This window comes from Saccopteryx leptura, chromosome 11, assembly GCF_036850995.1.
Source record: "Saccopteryx leptura isolate mSacLep1 chromosome 11, mSacLep1_pri_phased_curated, whole genome shotgun sequence".
Classification (NCBI taxonomy): Eukaryota; Metazoa; Chordata; class Mammalia; order Chiroptera; family Emballonuridae; genus Saccopteryx; species Saccopteryx leptura.
In genome coordinates this window covers 19866048-19892763 of record NC_089513.1, presented here as the reverse complement: position 1 = coordinate 19892763, position 26716 = coordinate 19866048, and the positions used below count along the sequence as shown (strand labels likewise).

At 41.8% G+C, this 26716-nt stretch overlaps 1 protein-coding gene and 1 pseudogene across 4 annotated transcripts; both read left to right on the top strand.

Moving 5' to 3' along the window:
* Window positions 1–1336: 1336 nt before the first annotated feature.
* Window positions 1337–15564, top strand: LOC136382879 (protein FAM118B-like; annotated as a pseudogene).
* Window positions 15480–26416, top strand: SKA1 (spindle and kinetochore associated complex subunit 1). Of its 4 annotated transcripts, none has more exons than XM_066352495.1 (8): window positions 15652–15823; window positions 16267–16365; window positions 17814–17938; window positions 20007–20104; window positions 22109–22243; window positions 24044–24216; window positions 25210–25319; window positions 25600–26416. In XM_066352495.1, the coding sequence occupies exons 2-8, from the start codon at window positions 16278–16280 to the stop codon at window positions 25600–25602; spliced, it is 732 nt and encodes a 243-aa protein (XP_066208592.1). In that variant the 5' UTR covers window positions 15652–15823; window positions 16267–16277; the 3' UTR covers window positions 25603–26416. The 4 variants fall into 4 exon arrangements, with proteins under 4 accessions (XP_066208590.1, XP_066208592.1, XP_066208591.1 ...); XM_066352494.1 differs by having other exon boundaries at window positions 25210–25364; XM_066352493.1 differs by lacking the exon at window positions 15652–15823 and adding an exon at window positions 15480–15645 and having other exon boundaries at window positions 25210–26416.
* Window positions 26417–26716: the final 300 nt, after the last annotated feature.

The following is a 26716-nucleotide window of genomic DNA, read 5'->3' as shown; positions in this document are numbered from 1 at the left end:
AAGGATAATGTGGTCCATTTGCAGCCTGTCCTTCATATTTTTTTCTTCTTCTTCTTTTCTAAGTGAGAGGAGGGGAGATAGATTACCACATGTGCCCTGAGCCCCAACTGGGATCCACCTAGCAACCCCAATCTGGGGCTGATTCTCTACTTATTTTGGGCCATGCTTGCAACCAAGCTATTTTTAGTGCCTGAGGCAGAGGCTCCACAGAGCCATCCTCAAAGCCTGGGACCAGAGCTCTTGAACCAATCGAAACAATAGAGCCATGGCTGTGGGAAGGGAAGAAAGAGAGAAAAAGAAGGGGGAGGGGGAGGGGCAGAGAAGCAGATGGTCGCTTCTCTTGTGTGCTCTGACCAGGAATCGAACCAGGACATCCAAACACCTAGCAGACTCTCTACCACTGAGCCAACCAGCCAGGGCCTGTCCTTTAGCTTTTTATATATTTGGGCCCATTTCGTCTGAGTGTGTCTCAAACTGTTGAATTGTGGTTGGTTTGTTCTAAATCTAAGAATCTTTCTATCATATTAAGAATTAAATTCATTAATTTACATTGTTATAGTTTGCAAATCAACACCAGAAGCTGGTGTGAGATTCAGGACTCAGGAGCATTTATACTAGCCTAGATTTGGCTTGAGTGAAGCGGGGTGATGCTGGGACAGGGAGAAAGTAGGAGGCATGAACCAGAGGACTGGATCACATGGGAGTTAGAACTGGGAAGTGAGAATTATATAAATTTTAGAGACTATAGGTCTCTACAAGAGCAAGGAATTCAATATCTATCTTGTGTTTTCAAGGTGACTGAAATATTCTATTACTATTTTAGTATTTAAAGTTGTAGTTTCTAGGATTCAAGTGTACTATCTATGGCTTAAAGAATAAAGTTTAGCCTGACCAGGCAGTGGCACAGTGGATAGAGCATCAGACTGGAATGCAGAGGACCCAGGTTCGAGACCCTGAGGTCGCCAGCTTGAGCACGGACTCATCTGGCTTGAGCAAGGCTCACCAGCTTGGACCCAAGGTCGCTGGCTCCAGCAAGGGGTTATTCAGTCTGCTGAAGGCCCACAGTCAAGACACATATGAGAAAGCAATCAATGGACAACTAAGGTTCACAACAAAAAACTGATGATTGATACTTCTCATCTCTCTCCCTTCTTGTCTGTCTGTCCCTGTCTCTCCCTCTCTCTGACTCTGTGTCCCTGTAAAAAAAAAAAAAAAAAAAAGAATAAGGTTTATGCTACAGCAGTGGCATTTGGAGTAGACACAGATATACCTTCTCAGAAGCCTCACAGGAGGGAAAGCAGTGACAAGGAAGTTCTCATTCTCTGTATGAAACTAGATGGCTTCTTCAGGGAGCCAGGGCTCTGATATAGACAAGATCTTTGGATTCTTTGGTGATGGTGCACCCTCCATCAAAATCCCCAGGAAGCTTCTTAAAAAGTAAGAAGCCCCAGGAACTCGGGCTGATGATTGGAACAGGCATTAGTGCTGCAGTAGCACCTCAGGTTCCAGCCCTGAATCTTGAATCTTGGCAGGGGTTAATTTGGGCCTTACTGGACTCTGCCATTGATTTGATCTTCTAGAAAATGAGGAAAGCAAAAAATTCCAGAAATGTCTCCATGTATGTGAGGTTGGTTGGCAATGGGGGAAGGTCACGTGAGGAACCAGACCCACAAACTTTGGCTGGAACCGCCCACACCCATGCAGGCCAAAAAAAACTTCCCAAGAATCCTTTGGAAAAGAGCGACCGTCTGTCAGTTAGTGAGATTGTGCCATGTCATATTAACCCGACCACCCTACAGACAATATAAATTACCCTACGCGGATCCCCCCGCAGGACTTCTCTGGCCCCCATCTCACGTACCAGAGAACATCGTCTGGGAAGCGCTCTACTAAATAAAGCTTTTGCTATTCCACACTTTGTGGCTATGCTCTTCCTTCTTCTTTGGTGGGGAAAAATACCTTACAATGAAGACAGGAATCCTATTCGTGTTGCCCATGACCTTATTCAGAAACTCTCTCCTCATACTAGTAATGTTCAATTCACATTTTTCAAGAGCTACTTATATGAAGTATTCAATGACTTGAAGTTAAAGATGGAAGAGTCTGTAAAACAGCTACTTCAGTCAGTTCTTCTCCTGATGGAAAATGGAGCCCTGGTACTGACTACCAATTTCGACAATCTCCTGGAACTGTATGCATCAGATTAGGAAAAACAATTTGAATCCCTTGACCTTACTGATGAGAAAAGATCCTAGAGTGGGCTTAAGAGAAGTGGAAACTGAGCATGTATCATGTCTATGGGGCCTACACCCACCCCGTGGCGTTGTCCTTCATCCAGCTGGGTATCAGAATGTGCTCAGGAACACTGCAATTATGAGAAATTCAGAAATTTTATGAAAACAAGTCACTTCTTTCCCTGGGTTGTGGCTGGACTGTGGATGACACCACTTTCTTTCAAGCCCTTTCTCTGGAAGCCCTCAAGCATAAATCAAGTGAGAAGGGATACAAGGATGGTTCCACAAAAGAAAATTAATCAGTGTAATACATCACATTAATAGAATGAAGGGGAAAAAGATCATCTCAACTGATAAAAACATTTGATAAAAATCTAACACATTTCCATGTAAAAACACCCAGAAAACTAGGATTAGAAGGAAACTTCCTCAGCATGATAAAGGCATTCATGAAAAACTCACCACTAACATCACACTAAATGGTGAAAGCCTCATTAGAAACAAAAAAAGACTGGTCACTCTCACCAGTTATACTAAATAATCTACCAGAACTTTTGGCCAGAGCAATTAGGCAAGAAAAAGAAATAAAAGGCATCCAACTTGGAAAGAAAGAAGTAAAACTACCTCTGTTTTTAGATGGCATGATCCTATACATAGAAAATCCCAAAGAATAACTTAAAAAACTACTAGAGTTAATAAGCAAATTCAATGAAGTTGAAAGGTACAAGATCAACTTTTTAACCTGATAAACTCATCTATGAAAAATGTATATCTAACATCACACATAAATAGTAAAAGACTAAATGCTTTTCCCTTAAGATACAAAGGATGTCTGCTCTTGGGAAAGGTGGTCATGAGCAGCTTCCCGCCCCTTGCACAGTTGCTAACAATGCCCTTGAACCTTGAACATTTCCTTGCAAAGAGATAAAGAGCTCTCACAGCCTGTGCTGGGCATATCTCTTTGGGAATATCTTTTCCTGTTCCAGGCTTAATGTGTATGTATTTCTTTTTACTTCTTTGTTCTGTGGGTGTCATATGGTACCTGGGCAACCCCTATATCTGTTCCTGGAAGGGAGGTAATGAGTTCCTTTGCTTGCAGCCAAGATGGATGTATATATACTATCTCCTTGTGTTGGCTGCAGAGCAAGCCCTACTGGCCAGGGGGACAGACACTCACTACTAAAGTTGATCATGCTCTGTCTCTTCTCTACATGGGTAAAGCATTGTTGCATTCAGTGCCTCTGTGAGTCATGTCTTTCTTGGCTACTGCAACATCTGCAAACAATATTGGTTTGACATCCTGGAAATGTTGCTCCTAGGCAACAGGTGTCACTTGATTGACATCTGCTCTCACCATTGCTGTTCAACATAATACCAACGTCCTATTCAGTAAAACGAGAGCCCTTCACCCCAAAAAGTAAAGGCATACCAATTGGAAAGAATGAAATAAAACTTCTATTCTCTAAACAGCATGATTTGAAAAATCCCAAAAAATCTTAAAAAAACAAAACAAAAAACTCCTAAATCTTATAAGAGTTTAGTAATGTTACAAGATCAAGGGCCAAACATACTAAATTAATTATATGTCTATATGGACATTATATTAACTTGAAATCAAAATTTTAAGTAAAACCACTTATAATAACTCCAAAATAATGAAATATGAAGGTATAAATCTAACAAAATATGTGCTCTGTCTATATGCTTAAATCTACAAAATACTAATGAGAAAAATCAAAGATCTAATTAAATAGAGAGACATGTCAGGTACATGGATTGGACAAAATATATTTAAGATGTCAATCATACACGAGTTGAACTACAGATTTAACATAATTCCAGTCAAAATATAAGCAGGATTTTTGGTGTATTTATACTCAAGTTGATTTTTAACTTTTTATGGAAACAAAGAAACTAGAATAACCAAAATAAATTTTATTTTTTTCATCTTTATTTCTATGGTTGAAGTATTATATTACCCCATCACCCATGGTCAACAAGATAATGTCAATACTGAGACTTCCTAGGAATGAGACTGCCTAGTGCTGTGAGATCACACTAGCCAACCAAAAGTTTTATTACCACTGAACCTTTAAGTTTGATTTATGACCAAAAGGGAAAAATGTAGACAAAAAAAATAAAAGGTTGTATGGAAAATAACCTCACAGGGCATTCAATCATCAATTCCTAACTGAGCAGATCATGGTGAGCAGTCATGCCTAGGGCATATCATGTCATTAGTAAAGGGCCGTAAGCACGCCTTGTCCATTATTTCTATGCATCAAGGTTCAGGCACTTTTGAAATAAACTGTTGCCAAAATAAATTTTAGAAGAAGAAGAGCCTGACCTGTGGTACTGCAGTGGATAAAGTATTGACCTGGAACACTGGAGTTGTTGGTTTGAAACCCCAGGCTTGCCCAGTCAAGGCACATACAAGAAGCAACTATGAGTTGACGCTTCTTGCTCTCTCCCCTGCCTTTCTCTCTCCTTTCTCTCTCCTTCTCTCTCCTTTCTCTAAAATCAATAAATAAAATCTTTTAAAAATAAATAAGGCACTGGCCAGTTGGCTCAGTGGTAGAGTGTCAGCCTGGCATGTGGATGTACCAGGATCGATTCCCAGTTAGGCCACACAAGAGAAGTGCCCATCCACTTCTCCACCCCTCCCTGTCTCACTTCTCTCTCTCTCTCTCTCTCTCTCTCTCTCTCCTACAGCTATGGCTTGATTGGAGCGAGTTGGCCCCAGGCATTGAGAATGGCTCCATGGCCTCCACCACAGGTGCTAAGAAGAGCTCGATTGCAGAGCACGAGAGCAAGAGAGCAACGGAGCAAGGGCCCAGATGGGCAGAGTGTTGCCCCCTGATGGGCTTCCCGGGTGGATTCTGGTCCGGGCACATGCAGGAGTCTGTCTCTGCCTCCCCTCCTCTCACTGAAAAAAGGAATAAATAACTAAATAAATAAACAAAAAATTTTGTGGGTTCACATGCCTCTATTTTAAGACATAAAACTATAGTAAATAAGACAGTATGGCATTAGTGAAGGGATAGACATACCCATCAATGCAAAAGATAGAAAGTCCAGAAATGATATACTCACATATGGCCAACTGATTTTTGCAAAGAGAAAGACAATTCAATGCAGAAAAGACAGTATTTTTCTTTTTCTTTTTTTTTTTTAAATTTTTATTTATTTATTCATTTTAGAGGAGAGAGAGAGAGAGAGAGAGAGAGAGAGAGAGAGAGAGATTGAGAGAGAGAGAAGGGGGGAGGAGCAGGAAGCTTCAACTCCCATATGTGCCTTGACCGGGCAAGCCCAGGATTTTGAACTGGCAACCTCAGCATTCCAGGTCAACGCTTTATCCACTGCGCCACCACAGGTCAGGCAAGACAGTATTTTTCAGCAATGTTGGAACAGTTTAACATCCACATGCAAAAACCAAAAATGAACCTCACACCATACACAAAAAGTTACTAAAAATAGACCAAATATCTAAATGTGAAAGATGGAATTACAAAAATTTTATAAGGAAACAGGTGAAAATCTTCATGACTTGGAGGTAAGCAGAGTTTTAGATAACACATCAAAAGTATAAAACATTAAGAAAAAATAAACTAGACTTTATCAAAATTCAAAACTTTTGCTCTATGGACCAAATATCTAAATGTGAAAGATGGAATTACAAAAATTTTATAAGGAAACAGGTGAAAATCTTCATGACTTGGAGGTAAGCAGAGTTTTAGATATCACATCAAAAGTATAAAACATTAAGAAAAAATAAATTATATTTTATCAAAATTCAAAACTTTTGCTCTATGGCTGGCACTGTTCAGAGAATGAAAAGACAAGATAAAGGCTGGAAGAATAGACGGGTGGGCAAAAGTAGGTTTAAAGTTGCATTGTGACATACTTTTTGTTAGGCATGAGCTACAAGTTGCTGCCAGCAGCTGCCAGTTTCAGTTAAGATCAGAAATAACTGACCCTAACAAAATTACAATAGTCTAGCCCCAAGCCAGTTTCAGTCAAGTTGTAAAAATAACTAAGTAGACACAAATCATGACAGTTTCTATAAGTTGTAACTTCTGTCCCCAAGGGCACAAAGAAACTCCAAAACAAAGAACATTCATGAGAACATCTGCCCGACTGATGGACCTGGTAACCTGTCCAGCAACCTGTGCCAAACATTCCCCTATATAACCTTGACCCTACCTCTGCTTGGGAAGGTTGTTGTCCGTAAGGCATGAACTCCCATCACTCAAGCCTCAAATAAATATTATCCTTGATCAGTTTTAATCCTCTGTCACTTCTTTCTGGTTGTACCTAACATTTTTGAGTTAACAAAGCTATTGTAATAATCATAACCTGCATGTTGTTTTCCATATGAACAACTGTAAACCTACTTTTGCCCCACCCAGTATTTGAAAAACACATGTCCAACATGTTTACTATATATAGAATTCTCAAAACTCAACAGTAAGAAAACTAAACAACCCAATCTTAAAAATGTCAATAGATTTGAGCAGACATTTCTCCAGTAAGCTCATGAAAAGATACTTATAGCTGTTAGGGTGTGATGACAAAGGGACAAAGGAGTTGTTCTGAGGTGATGAAAATCTTCTGGGTCCTGACTTGTGATGGTATTTACACAATCAATACATTCATTAAACCTGTAAAAAGTCAATTTTGCTGACCTGACCAGGCGGTTGCACAATGGATAGAGTGTCAGACTGGGACGCAGAGGACCCAGGTTAGAAACCCTTAGGTTGCTGGCTTGAGCGTGGGCTTATCCAGCTTGAGCCTGGGGTCACCAGCTTGAGCCTGGGGTCACCAGCTTGAGCCCAAAGGTCGCTAGCTTAAAGCCCAAGGTTGCTGGCTTGAGCAAGGGGTCACTAGCTCTGCTGCTGCACAACCCCCCCCCCTCAAGGCACATATGAGAAAGCAATCAATGAACAACTAAGAAGACTAAGGAGCCACAACGAAGAATTAATGCTTCTCATCTCTCTGCCTTCCTGTCTGTCTGTCCCTCTCTCTGTCTCTGTCACAAAAAAGTCAATTTTACTGTATTTTAATTGAAAAAATAAAAATTTACAATTTAACCCCAAAATAAGTAAATCTTCTATGTGTGACCACCAAAAGTGACATGTTTTGTTTTTAAGCAAAGTCTAATTTCTCTGCGATGTCTCTTCACAGGTGTCAGTGTCCTTCTCCCTGTATTTTAAAGTAGCAGAACTTCTCAATTTTACCTAGATTGGCACCTGTGGCTACATTTGCCACAGACTTGGTATTCATGGTGAACATTCATGGTATGAATGGTGAATTTATTGTTTCACCCACAGTGCTAACAAGTTTCAAAAAGTAGTCATCATACATTTTAAAAGGGCAGATTGTAGGTTGGAGTTAGTTTGGATTGGGGTTGGAATTAAGGTTAAGTTTGGGTGAAACTCAGTGAGAAGGGAGGAAACCTTGAGCAGAAAGTATTTACAGAGAATCCCGGGAATGGTCTACACTCAGCCATTTTTATCTTCAGAAGCAGACTAGACCGTGTGCTTATTTATTTATTTATTTATTTTGCATTTTTCCGAAGCTGGAAACGGGGAGGCAGTTAGACAGACTCCCGCATGCGCCCGACCGGGATCCACCCGGCATGCCCACCAGGGGGCGATGCTCTGCCCCTCTGGGGCGTCACTCTGTTGCATCCAGAGCCATCCTAGCGCCTGAGGCAGAAGCCACAGAGCCATCCTCAGCGCTCGGGCCATCTTTGCTCCAATGGAGCCTTGGCTGCGGGAGGGGAAGAGAGAGACAGAGAGGAAGGAGAGGGGGAGGGGTGGAGAAGCAGATGGGCGCTTCTCCTGTGTGCCCTGGCCAGGAATCGAACCCGGGACTCCTGCACGCCAGGCCGAAGCTCTACCACTGAGCCAACCGGCCAGGGCCTCGTGTGCTTATTTTTGACAGGTGGAATTTTATTCTTTACATTTTTCTGAGTTGTTCAAATTTTCAATTAAAATATTTTCTCCTTTAATAATAATAAAGCAAGTGCTAAATAAAGAAGATAGTGAAATTTTGCTTTGTAAACTTAGAACAGATGGAGTTCCTACCTGTGTCCACATATCCCCGAGTTTGCAATTGTTTTGGTGCTGCTCTCAAGAAGAATGGTGCTGCCCTGCCATCTAGTGGACAGGTGGAAGGGTGCCTTCCAGCCAGCGCTTAAAGTAAAAATCTGTTTTATCAAGTTTGAAGAAGACAACTGATATACAGTGCTCTAGACACATCTTCGATTTGGATGTAGTTCCAAACTGTAATATTGAATTTGTCTATTTTTCTTTCATTTCTATCAGTTTTTGCCTCACTTTTTTTTTTATTGAGACGATTGGGGTGACTTTGTTAGGTGCATACATGTTTAGGATTGTATGTCTTCATGGAAAATGACTCTTCTATTATTACGTAGTGTCTCCGTTTATCCCTGATAAGTTTCCTTGTTCTGAAGTCTACTTTGTCCAAAATAAATATAGCTACTTCAGCTTTCTTTTTTTTTTTTTTTTTTTTCATTTTTCTGAAGCTGGAAACAGGGAGAGACAGCCAGACAGACTCCCGCATGCGCCCGACCGGGATCCACCCGGCACGCCCACCAGGGGCGACGCTCTGCCCACCAGGGGGCGATGCTCTGCCCCTCCGGGGCGTCGCCATGTTGTGACCAGAGCCACTCTAGCGCCTGAGGCAGAGGCCACAGAGCCATCCCCAGCGCCCAGGCCATCTTTGCTCCAATGGAGCCTTGGCTGCGGGAGGGGAAGAGAGAGACAGAGAGGAAAGCACGGTGGAGGGGTGGAGAAGCAAATGGGCGCTTCTCCTATGTGCCCTGGCTGGGAACCGAACCCGGGTCCTCCGCACGCTAGGCCGACGCTCTACCACTGAGCCAACCGGCCAGGGCTTCAGCTTTCTTTTGATTAGTATTATCATTGTATATCTTTTTCCATTCCTTTTCATTTAATCTATTGGATTCTTTATATTTAAAGTGGTTTTCTTGTAGACAACATATAGTTGGGTCTCTTTTAAAAATCCACTTTGAAAATATCTTTTAATTGTTGTAATTATATCCATTTACACTTAAAGTGATTATTGTTAGAGTAGTCCCCCCCTTACCTGCAAGGGATACGTTCAAAGACCCCCAGTGGATGCTTGAAACTGTAGACAGTACCAAACCTTATATTCACTATGTTTTTCCTATACATATATACCTATAATAAAGTTTTATAAATTAGGTACAGTAAGAAATGAACAACAAGCTTGAAATCAAATAGAACAATTACAATATGCTGTTATAAAGTTATGGCAATTGAAACATGTTTCCATTTACGTCTTCCACCCAAAATTTAATGCTTTCTCCACATTTAAACTAAGCACTTCTGAGCCACTGTGGCTGTAACTTTCGCAGTTTGAGTATATGACAGCAAAACTCGCTCAAATTTCTATTTCCTCCTTCACAATTTCATGATTTGTTGTAGATCTTAGCAACATCAGCATAAAATTTTTTTTCTTTCCTAAGTCATAAACTTTTACCTTTTCACTTAAAGGAAGCACTTTATAACTTTTCTAGGGCATATCCAAATCGCCAGAATAACTACTCTTGCTCTTTGGGGACATTAAGTAAAATAAGTGTTGAACACAAGCACTATGATACTGCAATAGTTGATCGGATAACCAAGATGGTTACTAAGTGACTAATGGGCAGGGAGGGTCTAAAGCAGGGGTCCCCAAACTACGGCCCGCGGGCCGCATGCGGCCCCCTGAGGCCATTTATCCGGCCCCCGCCACACACCCGGAAGGGGCACCTCTTTCATTGGTGGTCAGTGAGAGGAGCATAGTTCCCATTGAAATACTGGTCAGTTTGTTGATTTAAATTTACTTGTTCTCTATTTTAAATATTGTATTCGTTCCCATTTTGTTTTTTTACTTTAAAATAAGATATGTGTAGTGTGCATAGGGATTTGTTCATAGTTTTTTTTATAGTCCGGCCCTCCAACGGTCTGAGGGACAGTGAACTGGCCCCCTGTGTAAAAAGTTTGGGGACCCCTGGTCTAAAGAGTGGAGACCCTGGACAAAGGGAAGGGGTGATTCACATTCAGGATGAGAGAGGGCAGGAAGGCACGAGATTTCATAAAGGCTCCTCAGAACAGCAGCTCTCCAATATGACTCAGCAGTGGTGGTGTAGTTGGAAGCCAGGTCATGCTCCGTCTCTCCTCTCTGCTCCAGAATCTTGTTTCCCTCTTTTACATCAGTTTTTAAAGCTTGTTACCTAACATTATCTCCCTTTCCTTGTTGGCAATAATTAGTGGGTTTTGGAGTTTTGGGGTTTTTATTTTTTTTATTTTTTTTACATATTTTCAAAGCTGGAAACGGGGAGACAGACAGATTCCCGCATGCGCCAGTCTGGGATCCACCTGGCATGCCCACCAGGGGGCGATGCTCTGCCCATCTGGGGCATCACTCTGTCACATCCAGAGCCATTCTAGCACCTGAGGCAGAGGCCACAGAGCCATCCTCAGCGCCCGGGCCATCTTTGCTCCAATGGAGCCTTGGCTGCGGGAGGGGAAGAGAGAGACAGAGAGGAAGGAGAGGGGGAGGGGTGGAGAAGCAGATGGGTGCTTCTCCTGTGTGCCCTGGCCGGGAATCGAACCCAGGACTCCCGTACGCCAGGCCGACGCTCTACCACTGAGCCAACCAGCCAGGGCTAAGTTTTGGGGTTTTTTAAGTTTATTTTTGGTGCCTTTTGTTAAGAATTAGGGGAAGAAAAATCTGTGGGACAGTTTTAATTCTCCCTTCTATTTTAAATGCCTAGTATCCTCTACCTAGTCATATTTTTATTTTAAAAGTCATATTTTTATTTAAAAGGCTATAGTTAGGGGGAAATATGTTTCAGAAGAGAAAGAACCTAATGCAATGAGCTGGAAGTGATCTCAGAAGTCATCCACCTCTCAAGTTCACAGACTTGGTACTACAAAAAGATCTCCTGATGTTTTTCCTATCTTCCTCTATCTCACTAATAGATGGAAGTTTAGACATTAGAGAGAGAGAAGAGAGAGGGGGAGAGGAGAGGAGAGGGGAGGGGAGGGGAAAGAAGTGGGGGAAGGATAGTTTTCATACCAAGGATATTCCCTTCCTGCCTCAAATCATACTACATACCTCTGGACCTTTGTTATGGGTAGCCTGGTGACACAGAAATTGGGGCTTAACCATAACACTAAAAAATTATACATAAGATAAAACCTCAGTAAAATGCCTGACCTGTGGTGGCTTAGTGGATAGAATGTCAACCTGGAATGCTGAGGTCACTGGTTTGAAACCCTGGGCTTGCCCAGTCAGAGCACATATGACAAGCAATCAATGAACAATTAAAGTGAAGCAAGTATAAGTTGATACTTCCGCTCCACCCACCTTCTCCTCTCTATAGAAAATCAATAAATAAAATCTTTTTTAAAAAACTCAATAAAATGAAGAAAGAACATTAGGGAAAAAGTGTAAGCTCTTTTCGTCTTTCTTCTCCTCTCTGGTTTAAAAAAAATCTACCAGTGCTATAATCATTGTAGCTTATGAGATGTTGTAAAAGCAAGGGGTTTGATTTTCTGGGATGATTTACCTTGGCTGCTAAGATAGCAAATGAAAATTGAAAAATAAGCCCTGGTCGGTTGGCTCAGCAGTAGAGTGTCGGTCCTGCGTGTGGAAGTCTTGGGTTTGATTCCCAGTCAAGGCACACAGGAGAAGCAATCATCTGTTTCTCCACTCTTCCCTCTCTCTTTTCTCTCTCTCTCTCTCTGTCTCTCCCCCTCCCGCAGCCAAGGCTCCATTGGAGCCAAGTTGACCCGGGCACTGAGGATGGCTCCATGGCCGCCGCCTCAGGCACTAGAATGGCTCTGGTTACTGGTTACAGTGGAGCAACGCCCCAGATGGGCCGAGCATTGCCGCCTGATGGGCATGCCAGGTGGATACCGGTCAGGTTCATGTGGGCGTCTTGACTGTCTGCCTCCCTCTGCTTCTCACTTCAGAAAAAAAAAAAAAAAAAAAAGAAAAATAATCCCTGTGAGAACTGTATTACAAATAAATGCCTTCAACTTTAATTCTGTCATTTGGAAAACAGCTTTTAAAAACAAGCCAAAAGCCTGACCTGTGGTGGCGCAGTGGATAAAGCGTCGACCTGGAAATGCTGAGGTCACCGGTTTGAAACCCTGGGCTTGCCTGGTTAAGGCACATATGGGAGTCGATGCTTCCAGCTCCTCTTCCCTTCTCTCTCTGTCTCTCCTCTCTCTCTCTCTCTCTCTGTCTCTCTCTCTCCTCTCTAAAATGAATAAATAAAAATAAATAAATAAAAAATAAAAACAAGCCAAAAAGAGTGTAGTTTAATAGGAAATGGAAAATCATAATCTTCCTTGGATGTTATAACTCTCAGAGGGTCAGACCTATTCCAGGTGATCAGTGAGGCATCTCAGATTTCTTAAAATGGGCTTGCCTCTTCTGAAAGGAAGACCTATCAAGATCAGAGTGCTATGGCCTGTCCCCAAACTTATTGGACCAACTGGTCACTAGTCACTGGTCAAAAGCAAAGATATAAATATTTCCCCAGTTGTCCAGAAATGCAGAGTCCTGTTACTTAAATAGATCCTTGCATTATTCTACAATGAGGCCCTTAGTTAATTCTGACTTGGGTACATCCAGAAGTTAAACTTGACACCTAGCTGCAAGGAAAAGACAGAGAAGTACTAAAAGTATGGATAAAGTCTTTTCTGTCAAAGTTATTTGGGTGTCAAAAATTTGGAGTTCATAAATATTCTAGAATTGTTCATGTGGTAATAAAACTGACACAAGGAAATTAAACAATGATGGAAATCTTCAGGTGCAGAAACATAAAACATGGGAGCAAATGACCTTCTAAGTCTCAGTTTCCTCATCTGTAAAGTGTGAATCATGATTTTAAGTATTTGTAAGTTTATTACAAAGATTAAACAGGGTAATATACAGTATTTAAAATACCCGGATTAGAGTAAGTACCCAATAAATGCCAACGGATGTTTAGACTTTATGTTATTTTTATTTACTCTTGTTCATAATTGCTGCAAGGAACAGTTCAGCAATTTCTTACATCTTGATCTTTTCATTTCCCCCCCTTTTGTATAGATGTGCTTATAACCTTGAAGAAGATAGGCTTTTGTTTTAACTTCATTTGTACCTGCCTCCAGCACTCCTCCCTGTCCCTCTTATATCATAAGAGCAACTAGATTTCCTTTGAGAAACTACCTCTGTTTCACTTTGAGTCCTTGTGTTTTGGGTAGGGCTGACCTGCTGCCCAGCTCCAGGGTGCAAGTCAGGCCAATGAGAGGCAACCCTGGGGCTTCTGCTAACTCTCTTAGCAAGAACTGCTAACCTGTAAGTGTTTAAGTCTGGAGGCCACAGAGGTCACCTTGAAGAAATAACTGCCTGAGAATGGAACCAACAAGAACTGAGAGATGGAGATGGCTTCCTAAAAGTATGTTCGGGTATTTGAGTTCAGCCGTAACTAAAAACGCGCACACGTGTGCGTGCTCACAGTATAATTTTATAAACCAATAGTCTTACTATTATTATTTTTTGCTTAAGTCAGTTTGGATCTAGTTTCTGTCATTTAAATGGAAGAAATCCTGACAAACCAGTCCTAGAAAGAAATATAAAGTGGGTATTGTGATCCTATTGCTTAGTTCTGTATTTTTTTCCACATTGTCCCCTTCATGCCTTTATGCTTTCTTCTTTCTGTTTATTTCCTCATAGGAAATAATCTTATGTTTGTCCATGATGCTGCACAATGAATTTCTGTTACTGTATTATTTTTCCTAAAATACAGTGTTGACATTTTAAGCCTTATATTTAGTTCTATATTGAAAGGCTTTGTTCCTTCTAAAGGAATTTAGCTTTAAATAAGTACCTGTGAGATTAAGAGATTTAAAAAATGCATCAATGAAGCAACAAAGTTTAAATCTTGTTTGGATTCTAATTCAAACAAAACAATGGTTTTAAAAAGAAACACTTTTATGATTACATTCAGGGTAAACTGAACATTGACTGGATATTTGTTATTCAGGAATAATTGTTAAAATATTTACCTGTAATACTACTACTAATATGGTCATTTAAAAGTTTCTATGTCTGGAAAATAAGGGGGAATATACTACTTTTGAATGAAAAGATACAGTGCTTACGATTTGCTTCAAAATATTCCAGTAGGCAAGAGATGGGAGAAGAGGAAGTATAGATGAAGCAAGATTTGCAGTCAGTTAATAATGGTTGCAACTGGGTGGTGGGTTACACTGTGTGCGTGTGCGTGTGTGTGTGTGCGTGTGTTTGTGTGTGTGCGCGCGCGGCGCGCGCGCAGGGGTCATTACACTCTTTCTACTCTATATGTTTGATTTCCATAACAAAAGATTTCTTTAAAGTAGTAAGTAGAAATGGCCAAGGCTGCTATTGCCTACCCGGAATCTATGCTCACATTTTTCTCTTATAAGCAGAACCCCCATATTGTTGAGGACACAATGTAACTGTCCAGATTAATTCATTTTTGTGATGTTTTTCCGTCTCCCTTGTAGGAGTGAGTGACCAATGGAAAGCAGGTAGAAGGCATTGGGTGTGGCTTCCAGAAAAACTCTTTCTAGGTCCTGTTGTTACCATGCCTCTTCCCCTTTCCTGCTGCCTGGCACAAACACCTGAGGCAGAAACCGGCAGGGTCACTGCAGGCACCACGGGCCATCTGAAGGCTAGAATGCATTGATGCTTTGAACGGTGGCGCCAAAAGGTGAAAGGAACCCGGAGACTTCACGGCTATGGAGGTGACACACCCGCGCTGGGATGCTTTCCCCTTTTGTCAACAGGGAGAATTAAACTTTTTCTTACTGTAAATGATTTCACTGACTTGGGGTACGGCCTAGGCGTTGGGCTTTGCACAAGCTGCCCCTGGTCATTCTCATTTGAGGACCTACCGTTCCAGCTCGCCATTTGATCCCCGGAGTGCCCGGCTCCTTACTGGGTGGCGACCAGGACTACTTGACCGACTGTGACCACCATGACGGCATGGCGTAGGCGGAGCAACGGCCCCTGGTAGCCTTTTGTGACGAAACCAGTCAAGCCCCGCCTTTTCCCCGCCCAACCGCGCCCCCTTTGTGACGAAACCAGTCAAGCCCCGCCTTTTCCCCGCCCCAACCGCGACCCCGGCCCATCGCCCCACTGTAGCCGGGGTGACACGAAACGCGCAGCGTCGCCGAGCTGGCGGCCCGTGAGCGCCGATGTGCGCCTGCGCGGCGCCAAGTCCCGGCGGGCAATTTGAATTCCTCTCTCCGAATCGCGTCTCGCGAGCCCCGGCTTTCGGCCGAGGCCAGAGTTTGAGTGGCTCGTCCTTCCGCCCCAAGTAGGTCCTTCGCTCCGGGACGCGCGCGGAGTTGGGGATCCTGGCGTCGGGAGCAGGCAGAAGCCATTGTTTGGGCGCCAGGCGTGGGTGGAGCAGGGTTTGACTTACCTCCACTCGCTGGGTTTCTGGAGTGGGCGCTTGCGACGTTCTCACCTCCCCTCGGAGGGCACAGTCGCCGGTTCGTTTCCTTCCCTCCGCTTCCTGACTGATCCCAAACTGGAAAGCCCCGTCCCCCACAGCATGGGAGAAATGCTGCACCCGTTGTTTTGACTTGCTGTGTTTTTTCTTAAAATTCGTGTGTATTTTGCGTTTTTTATTTTTAAATGCCAACGTTGTCTTTATATGTAGTGTATTTGTTCCCCTAAAGCTTTACAGAGGTGATGCAGGCTTATTCCCTGAATCGTGGTTTGGGATGCATAGACTGCAGGAGGCCCCGGTCAGTTCTGGGCTTTGGTTAGAAACTGAATTTTGTAGAATTGAGAGAAAGTGTTCTTGACCTTTTGCACATTCTTTTCAAAGGGATGTAATCTACGGGGTGATAACCATTTTGAAATTTTGAAACATCAGAAATTTGTCTGACTTTTGGTTTTTGAAATTGTGTTTGTGATTTTTTTCCTTCAGAGGCTTAAAGGATGGCCTCTTCAGATCTGGAACAAATATGTTCTCATATTACTGAAAAGATTGGCAATATTAAAAAATCTCTGTCATTGAGGAACTGTGGTAAGTAAAAGAGATTACAATGACTTACTACATAGATAACACATTCTATTATTGTTACACTTTGAATATTATCTTATGCCTGGTTAAGTGAATGTATCTCACAAAGATGATTTTAAGTTTCTTTTTTTTTTCTTCTTATCCAAGTGAGGGGAGGGAAGATAGACTCCCACATAAGCCCCCTGTCTGGGGCTGATGCTCTGCCCATATAGGGTCATGCTCCCAACGGAGCTATTTTTAGCATCTGAGGTGAGGCTCCAGGGAGCTGTCTTCAGTGCCCAGACCAACATGCTCTAATCAATGAAACCATAGCTGTGGAAGGGGAAGAGAAAGTGAGAGAGAGGGCAAAGGGGAAATGAGAGGCCTGGAGAAGCAGGTGGTTGCTTCTCCTGTGTGCCCTGACCGGGAATCAAAGCTAGGACATCCACGTGCCGGCTGACGCTCTACCACTGAGCCAACCAGCCAGCACCAATTTTGTTTCAAATGGTGATTCAAAGGCACTCTGGCATCAATATTTTGAATATTGCCAAGGACACTAAAATGTAAGTTGCATTGAACAATAAATTAACTGGATAGTAATTAGATTTATTATGTTTTTCTGAGACATACAAGGCATAAGAGTAAGTTTTAAAAATTATGTGGCATCTGTGGTTCTAGACCTAAATGGAGATATTTTAAAGGTAAGAGTTAAAAACAGAAGTGGGAGGCCCTGGCTAGTTAGCTCAGTTGGTTTGAGCATCATCCCCAAAACACTAAGGTTGCAGTTGTAATTATCTCCCCAAAGATTTTTGAGATGCTGAAAGGGTATGATGCAATGAAGGTGCAAAGAAATAAGTGATCCTTGTCAAGTCTGGGAAAAGGGTGTTTACAAAAATGATATGCTCCCAGCCCTATCTAGGAGAGTTAAAGATTTATTTATTGATAGCCAGCATTCTATCTGGGAAGATTGTGTTGAACTTTTATTTTAGTTTGTATTATGAATTGATAGTTTTTTTTAAATTAAAATACGAAATGGTGATGGGCACACAATGCAATCAACAGTGCAGATGCTTCAGCATCATTTCCCACACACTGCCTGGCTTGTGGTTCTCTCAGTTGGAGCCTGTGGGCATTGACCTTATTCTCATGAAAGCTCAGTTATGCATGTAGAGAGTGTTCATTTTGTCTAGCATTTCTTAGTTGTTTTTTATAGGGGAGCAATTTGCCAGAAACAAAAGACTTGGGGGACACTTTGTACTTACCTCTCCCTTCCTTCTTTTCCATATTAGTACTTAGAAACGAAGTCTAAGATTATCCATGGAGACAGGTCCTAAGCCCTGAAACAAGAGCTTTTTCTTCACCCACAAATGTCCCGATAAAATAAAGCTCTGTTCCAAAAGTTTGGTTGGGTACATGTTCATTATTGCTTTTCTATACACCAAGTTTTTCATTTTATCTTTGTTTATTAATAGGTCAAGAACCTAACTTGAAGACTATATTAAACAAAATAGGCGATGAGATCATGTTAGTAAATGACCTTCTAAATAAATTGGAATTGGAAATTCAGTATCAAGAACAAGCTACCAATTCACTTAAGGTAATGTCTTTCTAGTGAAGTAACAAAATAAAAAAGCAATAAGTACAAATTCCCTAATTACCAGGAGTTCTTAATGGTTCTATAAGTTTATAATGTTCTTAGCTTTGTAAATTACTATTAATGGTGTAGAGTGTTATTTGCATTTTTATTTTCCCAGCATAAAGGATTCCAGAGCTTTCTTTTTTCATGCTAGTAGCCAATGGAATTGAACTTTACTAAACTATCCTTGGTATGTTTAATTTGACGAATGCTATAGTGGTAGGCTGGTGTGGCAGGAATACCTGCCCTGGAACGAGGAGACAGACAGGGAGTCTCCCCCTGGCTGCCCTGCACCCTCTGCCACCCTGAGAGAGCCCTTTTACCTTTTGAGATCTCTGAGCCCTCATTTGGAAAATAATGGGTCATTCTGAATTATGTCTTAGTCCCTGCTAGTCTGCATTTCTCAATTCCTATAAAATGCAATGTCAGGATTCTCAAAGAAACTTGAGCCTTATTCACATGCACATTTGTTTTAAATGAATCTTCTAACTGACTTCAGCTAATCAAGGTCTTGTGTACTTCCTGGGTTAGATACTTAGTCTGAACCCTCGTTACCTCATGCTCTTCGAGCCATTCACATGTTCAGTGGGACTGAACAAGGTGACCTCTGTGGTCCCTTTCAACCTTATAATCCTTAAGGTCTGTAAAGATTTTTTTCAGCTATAGAACTGGACATGATTATACCTCTCCTACTATTAGTTGAAATTAGTATCTGTGAACATCATTCAGCTCTTTAAAAGAAAGGTGTCACATAAATTTAAAACAGAAACCAATATTGCTTTCAATTCTAACCTGCCCCAAGAATGCCCAGTGTGAGGCATGGGCCCAGAGAAGGTTCAACTCAGAATTGAAGCCTGTTTGGAATTTCTGCTTACAGTATGACTGAGAATCATAATCGAGAATTGGAAGGCAAGAAGGCAAAGCTACAGAGTAATTTTCCTGTTAAATTTGCATGAGTTCATTGCCTTAAGTTCTCATGACAGTTAAATAAAAACTGCAAACAGAAACAGGCAGTTAGGATGAAATAGAAATTTCCATTAAGCTGGAATAGGCATGTCAGCAGAAGAAGCTTGTTGGGCAAATGAGTTTGTAAAATCCATATTTTCTGGGTTTTCTCACTTTTATTGTTAAAAATTGCACTGCCAGGTGAAACTGCTAATTATCTTCCTGCTTGGGAAGGGGCTTTGTTATACTAATTTGTGCTGGAGGAGGGGTTTTCACGCCAAGAAAAGTTTGCATGGAAGAAGAAGAGAAAGAAGCCTAGGTGGAAGGGAAGGAGAGAGAAGCCAGTTTGTGCAGAGAGGAATAAGAAGCCATGTTGGCAGATGGGGAACCAGAGGCGACTTAGACTGCTGGGGGCCTTTGATTCTAGGAAAACCTGGATGTGTCAGTAGCTTTGTGAGCACTGAATGAGTGGGTTTTGGAGCCCTGTGTGTTTTTACTCGTCTGCCTGGTACGAGGCTAGAATAAAGGGATGGCCCACCAGTTTTTGGGTCCGCAGTTTCTTTACTGTCTGTCCAAATCTAATAGGAACCTGCACCTGCCTGGCAGCGATGGTGGCTGCGACTACTGGCCATACAGAGCTGTTCCAAGCACCCTCTCGTACGTGTTTTCAGGCATGTGTTATTACTCTGGTGCGGTACAGATAACACTGGGGAGCATTTGCTAAGTCAACAGAAACAATTAACCAGAGTGGCAAACATAAATCTTTCAAATATTTTCTAGTTGCTTCCCAAAGTTAAAGTGTTTTAGAAGGACTTCTGTCAACCTGCCCATTCTAAAGTGATTTTAATAATTGTCCTTTGAAAAAACCAGTAGAGAAAAATATGTCACCATCCAAAATCAGCTCCAGAAACCAAGTGGCCCTTGTTTTAATATTGCTGCGTCTGGTGCTTTTTCACACCTTCTGCGTTCTAAACACTCACACTTACTGTGATTGTGTGTCACGGTGTTCCATGGTCTTCATAACGTCTTCATACACACATAGGCAGGACAGGATGCTTATTTGTGAGCATTTTTTAAATTTTAGGAACTCTATGAATCTCTTGAAGAAGATTACAAAGATGTGGAACATCTCAAAGAAAACATTCCTCCCCATTTGCCTCAAGTCACAGTAACCCAGAACTTGTAAGTATGATAATAATTATTCCTGCCACCTGGGTTTCTAAAACTATTAAACACCTGAAATGTTTTGCTTTCTCAGGTACTTGTAATTTTGTTAGTGGTTGTCTATTTCTTTTTGTCACCTATACACCAGAAATAATATTTCCCTGTCACTATCAGTTTTCTTGTGCTGCTTTCTCTGAGGAAACTGTCGCCCCTCTGTCCCAAGGGTGGGTCTCCCCTAAGGTCTCTTTATCTCCTTTTTCTCATTTCTTTCCCTTAGAGCAAAGTTTGTCTTTTATTTTTTATTTTTTATTTTTTTGTATTTTTCTGAAGTGAGAAGCAGGGAGGCAGAGAGACTCCCGCATGCGCCCGACCAGGATCCACCCGGCAAGCCCACCACGGGGCGATGCTCTGCCCATCTGGGGCATGGCTCTGGTTGCAAGGCCTGAGGCGGAGGCCACGGAGCCATCCGCAGCACCTGGGCCAACTGCTCCAATGGAGCCTTGGCTGCGGGACGGTAAGAGAGAGACAGAGAGGAAGGAGAGGGGGAAGGGTGGAGAAGCAGATGAACGCTTCTCCTGTGTGCCCTGGCCGGGAATCGAACCCAGGACTTCCACATGCCAGGCTGACGCTCTACCACTGAGCCAACTGGCCAGGGCAACATTTGTCTTTTTAGGCCCGGTAGTTCTATGTTGTGAGAATAGAGTGTTAGTTGTACCTCTCACTTTACCAACTGTCAGTAGCATCCCAAATGCCCTCCAGAACCCCATCCCCATCCAGTGGTGGTCATGAAAAATGTGTTGGAAAAGAGCCATGTTACTGCCAAGAGTTGAAGGTCTCTCGAAGACGTAAGCTCAGCAGAATCCCTGGCATATTAGGTACCTTGGAATTTCCGTACAAGAGGAGAAAATGTGGGCAAGGCCATGAATGAATGCTAGAAACAGATCATATAGGATATCTGCCAAGGTTATATGGGCTTGATATAACCCATGTGTGTGGGCTGGGCATTGGACATGCGGCAGAAAGGAAGATGGCCTGGGGAATAGGAATTTTCTTTTTCTAAACTCACTATGACTTGGCTTCAGCTTTCAGGGCTAGGTCAAAGGAGAACTCTTCCTAGGTTGAAGTGATGATTTTCAGCTGATAAACACAGTAGGGCATGAAGGAGAAATCAGGAGTGTCCTTAGCACATGGTCAAGGCAAGTACGAATCAGGCTCACCGTGGAGTCTCATGTTAGGATTCATGATGGTACCATAGCATTGAGCACCTTCAGTGTGACAGCTCACAACATGGCCATTTCTGCAGTAAGGCCTGGTTGCGCTCAGCTTCTGGTGCTCGGATGTCTTCTTGGGATCTTGCCTCCCTGTCCTCCTTGGGGTTCCCTTCACTTACTCCTGAGTTGGATCTAGTCTTTCTTGTATCCCATTTCTTTTTTGAAACAGTCAAGCTACTATGGGTTGACCTGCTATTGGCAACAGGGCGTATTTCCTCCCTGGCAGTTAACCTAGAAGCTACAGTCTGTTTTCTACACTTCTTTGTGTGTGTGTGTGTGTGGGGGGGTAGGAACCTAATTAGGTTTCTCACTGGCTCCTCATGTTGCCCAGGACTGAATCCCAGGGTGACTCAAGCTCACTACTGGCAGTTCAGATGACTGCCACAGGGAGGGACTGATGCTAGCAACCACCAGGATCCATTAGAAAAATAGAAGCATAGACAATTGACTTGACACACAGTGACTTTGAGGAGCCGGTGGGATAACTGATGAAGATGTTTAGCCTGTGTACTCCATGCTCCATTTTGGGATATGTAAATGCAATTGTTAGTGGAGTTTTGGGGGCTTAATTTTTTGGTGTTCTTACTATTCAGATCTTCATAAACAATAGGGGTAGAGATAGGGGGGGAAAGCTGGCTATAAAATTATAACAAGATGAAGCACGTGTTTGATACTGATTTTCACTTGGGAAAACTCTAGTATGCTGCCCCGTTCTGATGATGACCTGTATGTCTGCATTTCTGTTCTGCAGTGTTAACGTATCAGATGACCATGAAGGACCTGTCAGGGTTGAGGATCCTGCAGCTACAAAGAAGCCCTCTAAAGAGCAAAGGAATATTAAAGAAATGCCATTTATAACGTCTGAGGAGTTTAATGGCATTCCTATGTAAGTATTTAGATAAGTTTTAATGTTGAACTCTTTAATAATCAACATACATGATTGTTTAAATCACAAAGCTTGATTATATTATAGTCATCATATATGCTATGTTCATATGTCGATCTTTTCTAAGATAGCTTTGCATTGCACTATGAAAATGCAGGAAATCTTTTGTTGAAATGCTTAACATCCTATTTCTTATTCAGTAGTAAAATCTCTTCTCATAGATCTAGAGATGGGTCGGTTTATTGCTGAGACCCCTCCAGGACCATGTTGTGATACCAATTTATCCAGTTACATTTTAGAAGTAACCTCAGTTTTGCTGTAATTTTAAGAAACATTTTTTTTCATTCATTGATTTTTGAGAAACAGAAGAAGGGTGAGAGAGAGAGAAGGAAGCAGTCATTTGTTGTTCCACTCAGTTGTGCAATCATGGGTCTCTTCCCGTATGTGCCCTGACTGAGGATCGAACCCACAACCTTGGCGAATCAGGACAACTCTCTTAAGTAACTGAGCTAACTGATGAGGCTAGTTTTTCTGTAATTTTGAAGAAAGTATGTGGTGCCCTGGCCGGGCCTGTGAGGAACTGTAGAGTAGAAGGGTTTTTAGAAAATACTGTCATGCAGAGATAAAAGAAGGAAATTAAATAGTCATGGTAGACAATTAATTTTTAAATTAAGGTGTTATTTAGTGAATAAGATAAATTGGAGGATTAGAATAAGGAAGAATGCATTCCAAATATGGGGACTTATTTACTTATTTTAAAAAATTAATACTGAGGGTAGATGTGAAGTGGACAATATTTGCAGAGGTGAGGGATGGGCATTGAGGACATTAAGTTCAGAAAGTTTAAAGGGATCGCATTGTGGAGAGCTGGGCTGTCAACAGTTTGTAGAAACTGGTTTTAAAAAGTGGTAAATATGAATTTAGAAAAGAAGGGGTAATGGAAACATGGTTTTTGGTTAATGTGAACATTTTTCTTTAAACATTTATACATTACATTAAGGAAGTTTTGTTTAGAAAATTTTCCCTTTCCATAGAGGTGAAGGGCAGGGTTTAACATAACGAATTCACAGTTTATTGAAGAGGAAAATTGAAGCAGGTCATGAAGGTTTGTTTGTGGTGTGTATAAGCCACTCAGTTGAGAGCGTCTGATTTTTATACTCTGAGACTCTGGTGACTGGGAGGAGCCCGGACTGGGAGGAGTGGGACTTAGGGGTGGCAGAGACCACGTGGAAGGTGTGAAAGGGGGTGAAGGGGCCGGCCCCATGGTGGTCCCTGCCTCTGCGGGTTCCCGTCGGGCCCCTGCACCTCAGCATTAGCTTCGCCATCTTTGTCATGGTCTGTTATCCTGTGTCTTCCTTGCCTCCTTTTTTCTTTCTTTCTCTCAACACATAAGTTTCTGCAGAAAACTAGAGTGGTATAAGCTGTATAATTTATTTACATTTAAACTTTTCATTCCCTTGCTTACAAACATTTTAAAATGTTTAAATATCTGTCTTGCTATTAATCAGTTTATTTGAATCAGAATTTGAGAGTTTATTTTAAACTGTAACATTAATTCTGTAGGTGGAGAACAGATCAGTGCATCCAGATATAACTGGGAAAGATAAGCGCTGATATGTTGTGGTCTCTGTGTAACAGTTCAGCTGTTGACACATGTCTGGTTTGTTTGAAAGTTGATATAACACTTTTTTATAAGGAGCACTAATAGCTTTGTTACTGTGTAAGGTTGTGATAAACACTTTTTGAAGAAAATATTTTGTATAGTGAGTCTTTAAACATTAATCACATACTTATTTACAGGTACATGAAATCCCGCTTAACCTATTGTCAAATTAATGATGTTATTAAAGAAATCAACAAAGCAATAGTTAGTAAATATAAGATCCTACATCACCCAAAGAAGTCTACTATGAGTTCTGTGAACAGAAATCTCTATCACAGATTCATTGATGAAGAAACAAAGGATACCAAAGGTAAAATGATACCATCTATATGTGTATACGTCAACTGTTTGCAGTTTAAATAAGTCATGAGAAACTAATTCTAGAAAATTCTAACTTTAGAGAGGTGGTTCTCACCCAGGGGCATTTTTCCCACTAGGGAACATTTGGCCATCTCTGGAGACATTTTTGGTTGTTACAACTGGGGCTGAGTTGGCGTCAAGTGGGTAGAGACCAGGGAAGCTGCTAACAACCTTGACAGCACACAGCAGCTCCCACAAAAAAGAATGATCTAACCCACAGTGTGTAGTGCGGAGGCTGAGGAACTGGTTTGTGTAAGGGTAACAGCTGGTCACGCTTATACAGCGCGTACTGTGTGCCGGGTGGTGTACTGAGAGCTTTAGTTCTCATAACATCCGTAGGAGGCGTGGAGTCTCCCTAACCCCATTCTGCGGACGAGGCAAAGACAGCTTAAGGTACTTGTCCAAGGTTAGCCAGTTCAGTGACAGAGCTGCCGAGGGATCTATTTTCTTACCCACCATTCCCTACTATCTCTTGAAAAGTAAATTGTTTGAAAGATACCAAAGGTAGCTGGTGATATAATAAGTGGGCCTACATTACTGAAACACTATAGTAAACATTATGCAGCTTCAGGTGAAATAAAAATTATTTTTTTAGCAAGAATACCATTTCTCCCTTTGGTTGGATAATGACAGTAAAAATGATTAATGCCATTCATAGTCACAGTTTACTGCATTAAAGACTCATCTTGAGAGTCATCCTTATAAAAATTGCACTATCAATAAAGTTTTAAAAAAGAAAGGAAACATGGTTTAAAGATAATACTAACAAAGGAAGCCAAGAGGAGTGAGAAGATGGCAGCGTGGACAGGTGTGCAGTTCCCAGCACGAGCGCTGCTCCAGCCGTGTGAGATAGAACACTAGCATCTGATGAGATCAGATCAGAAATCAGTAAAAAAAATGTGAAATTATCAGAAAAAATTAGCACTAATATCTTTATTTTCAGGTCATTATTTTATAGTGGAAGCGGACATAAAGGAGTTCACAGCTTTGAAAGTTGACAAGAGGTTTCATGTGATGCTCAATATCTTACGGCACTGCCGGCGGCTGTCAGAGGTTCGAGGGGGAGGACTCACCCGCTACGTGATAACCTGAGGCCCTGTGAGCTAATGCTAGGGCTCTTCTTGTAGTTTCCTTGCATCTGATTTTTCATATATAATTTTAAGTTTTTCTATCACCTTTTCTTGTCTCTTGTAAAAATAAAACTTCTTTAAAATAAAGCATGTATGTTTTACAGTCAACTTCCTTCCAGCAAATATTTAACCACCTACCCGTAAGCGTCTGCTAGGCATATAATGGAAATTTTAAAATGTTCTTGTCTGTTTTTTGTGTTTAGTGACAATGATGCAGACCCAATAAGAGGTGCAGATGTAATAATGGAAGAAAAAGGTCAAGGAGATAAAGTTAAGAATACTCAGGTCCTTTGGAATTAAAGGTCATTAGTATCTAAATTCCATCAATGGCATTTCAGTCTGCAAGCAGAAGTTGGATTCGGAGGCTGCCATCATGTGATCATTCTGCTTTCCCATATGTTGTTAGGAAACAGCTTACAAAGCAATCTGTAAACATCGACCTGTAATGAAATTGTAATAAAAGTATATTGAGATGAAAAAGATGATAAAATTAGATGTGTAAGCAGCTTGATAGCGGTCATGAAAAATGGATGGTTGGATTGTAAGTTTAGCTGTGTTTTTTCTTTCACACTTGGGCGACTGTCCTGTCTGTGTTTTAATCAGTGTTTCCCAGAAAAACAGAACTAATAAGAAAACCATGGTGTAATTCAATCAGAGTTTGCAGGCCTGAGAACCGGGGGAGGCAGGCCAGAGAAGACAGGTGAGATGTTGCAGCTCGAATAGCAAGGCAGTGGGGGGAAAACAGCCAATTCCTCCTTCCCCCACCTTTCTTATTCTGGCCTTAGATGGATTGGACGATGTCCGCCATGTTTGGGGGGGTAATCCCTTTGCTGAGTCTGCTGATACAAATATTCATCTCATCTGGAACCCCCCCCCAGATACACTCAGAAATAATATTTAGTCAGGGGACCCTGTGGCCTATCAAGTTGACACATAAAACCATAACAAGCTAGATAGATACATCTGCTCAGTAGGCTGATCAGGGCAGACAAATGTCTCTCACCGGGTATTGCAGGTTGTGTTTAGCTGCATACAAAAAACTGCAACTCGTGTCCTTAATTGCTACTCAGAAGTCAAATTATTTTGGGGAAATACCCTCTTGATACCCTATTTCAAATACCCTATTTGAAAATAGTTCGGCAACATAGTGTATGAAAAAGAAAACAAGCATCAGAAACCTGGGTCCCAGATCTACCTCTGCCATTTATTTACTCCCTGTTGGTGCTTCCTTCAAAAATTGGACCCATTCTCACAAGCTCCATCTTATCTACCACCCTGGTCCCAAACTCACCTCTCCCCTGGATTAATCCATAGCTTTTT

Excerpts from the sequence above, each read along its gene's own strand:
- SKA1 (XM_066352493.1), top strand. The coding sequence starts at position 16,278 with ATGGCCTCTTCAGATCTGGAACAAATATGTTCTCATATTACTGAAAAG. Across the intron at positions 17,939-20,006 it reads AAGCTACCAATTCACTTAAG|GAACTCTATGAATCTCTTGA; the intron begins GTAATGTCTTTC and ends TTTAAATTTTAG. Across the intron at positions 20,105-22,108 it reads GTCACAGTAACCCAGAACTT|TGTTAACGTATCAGATGACC; the intron begins GTAAGTATGATA and ends TCTGTTCTGCAG.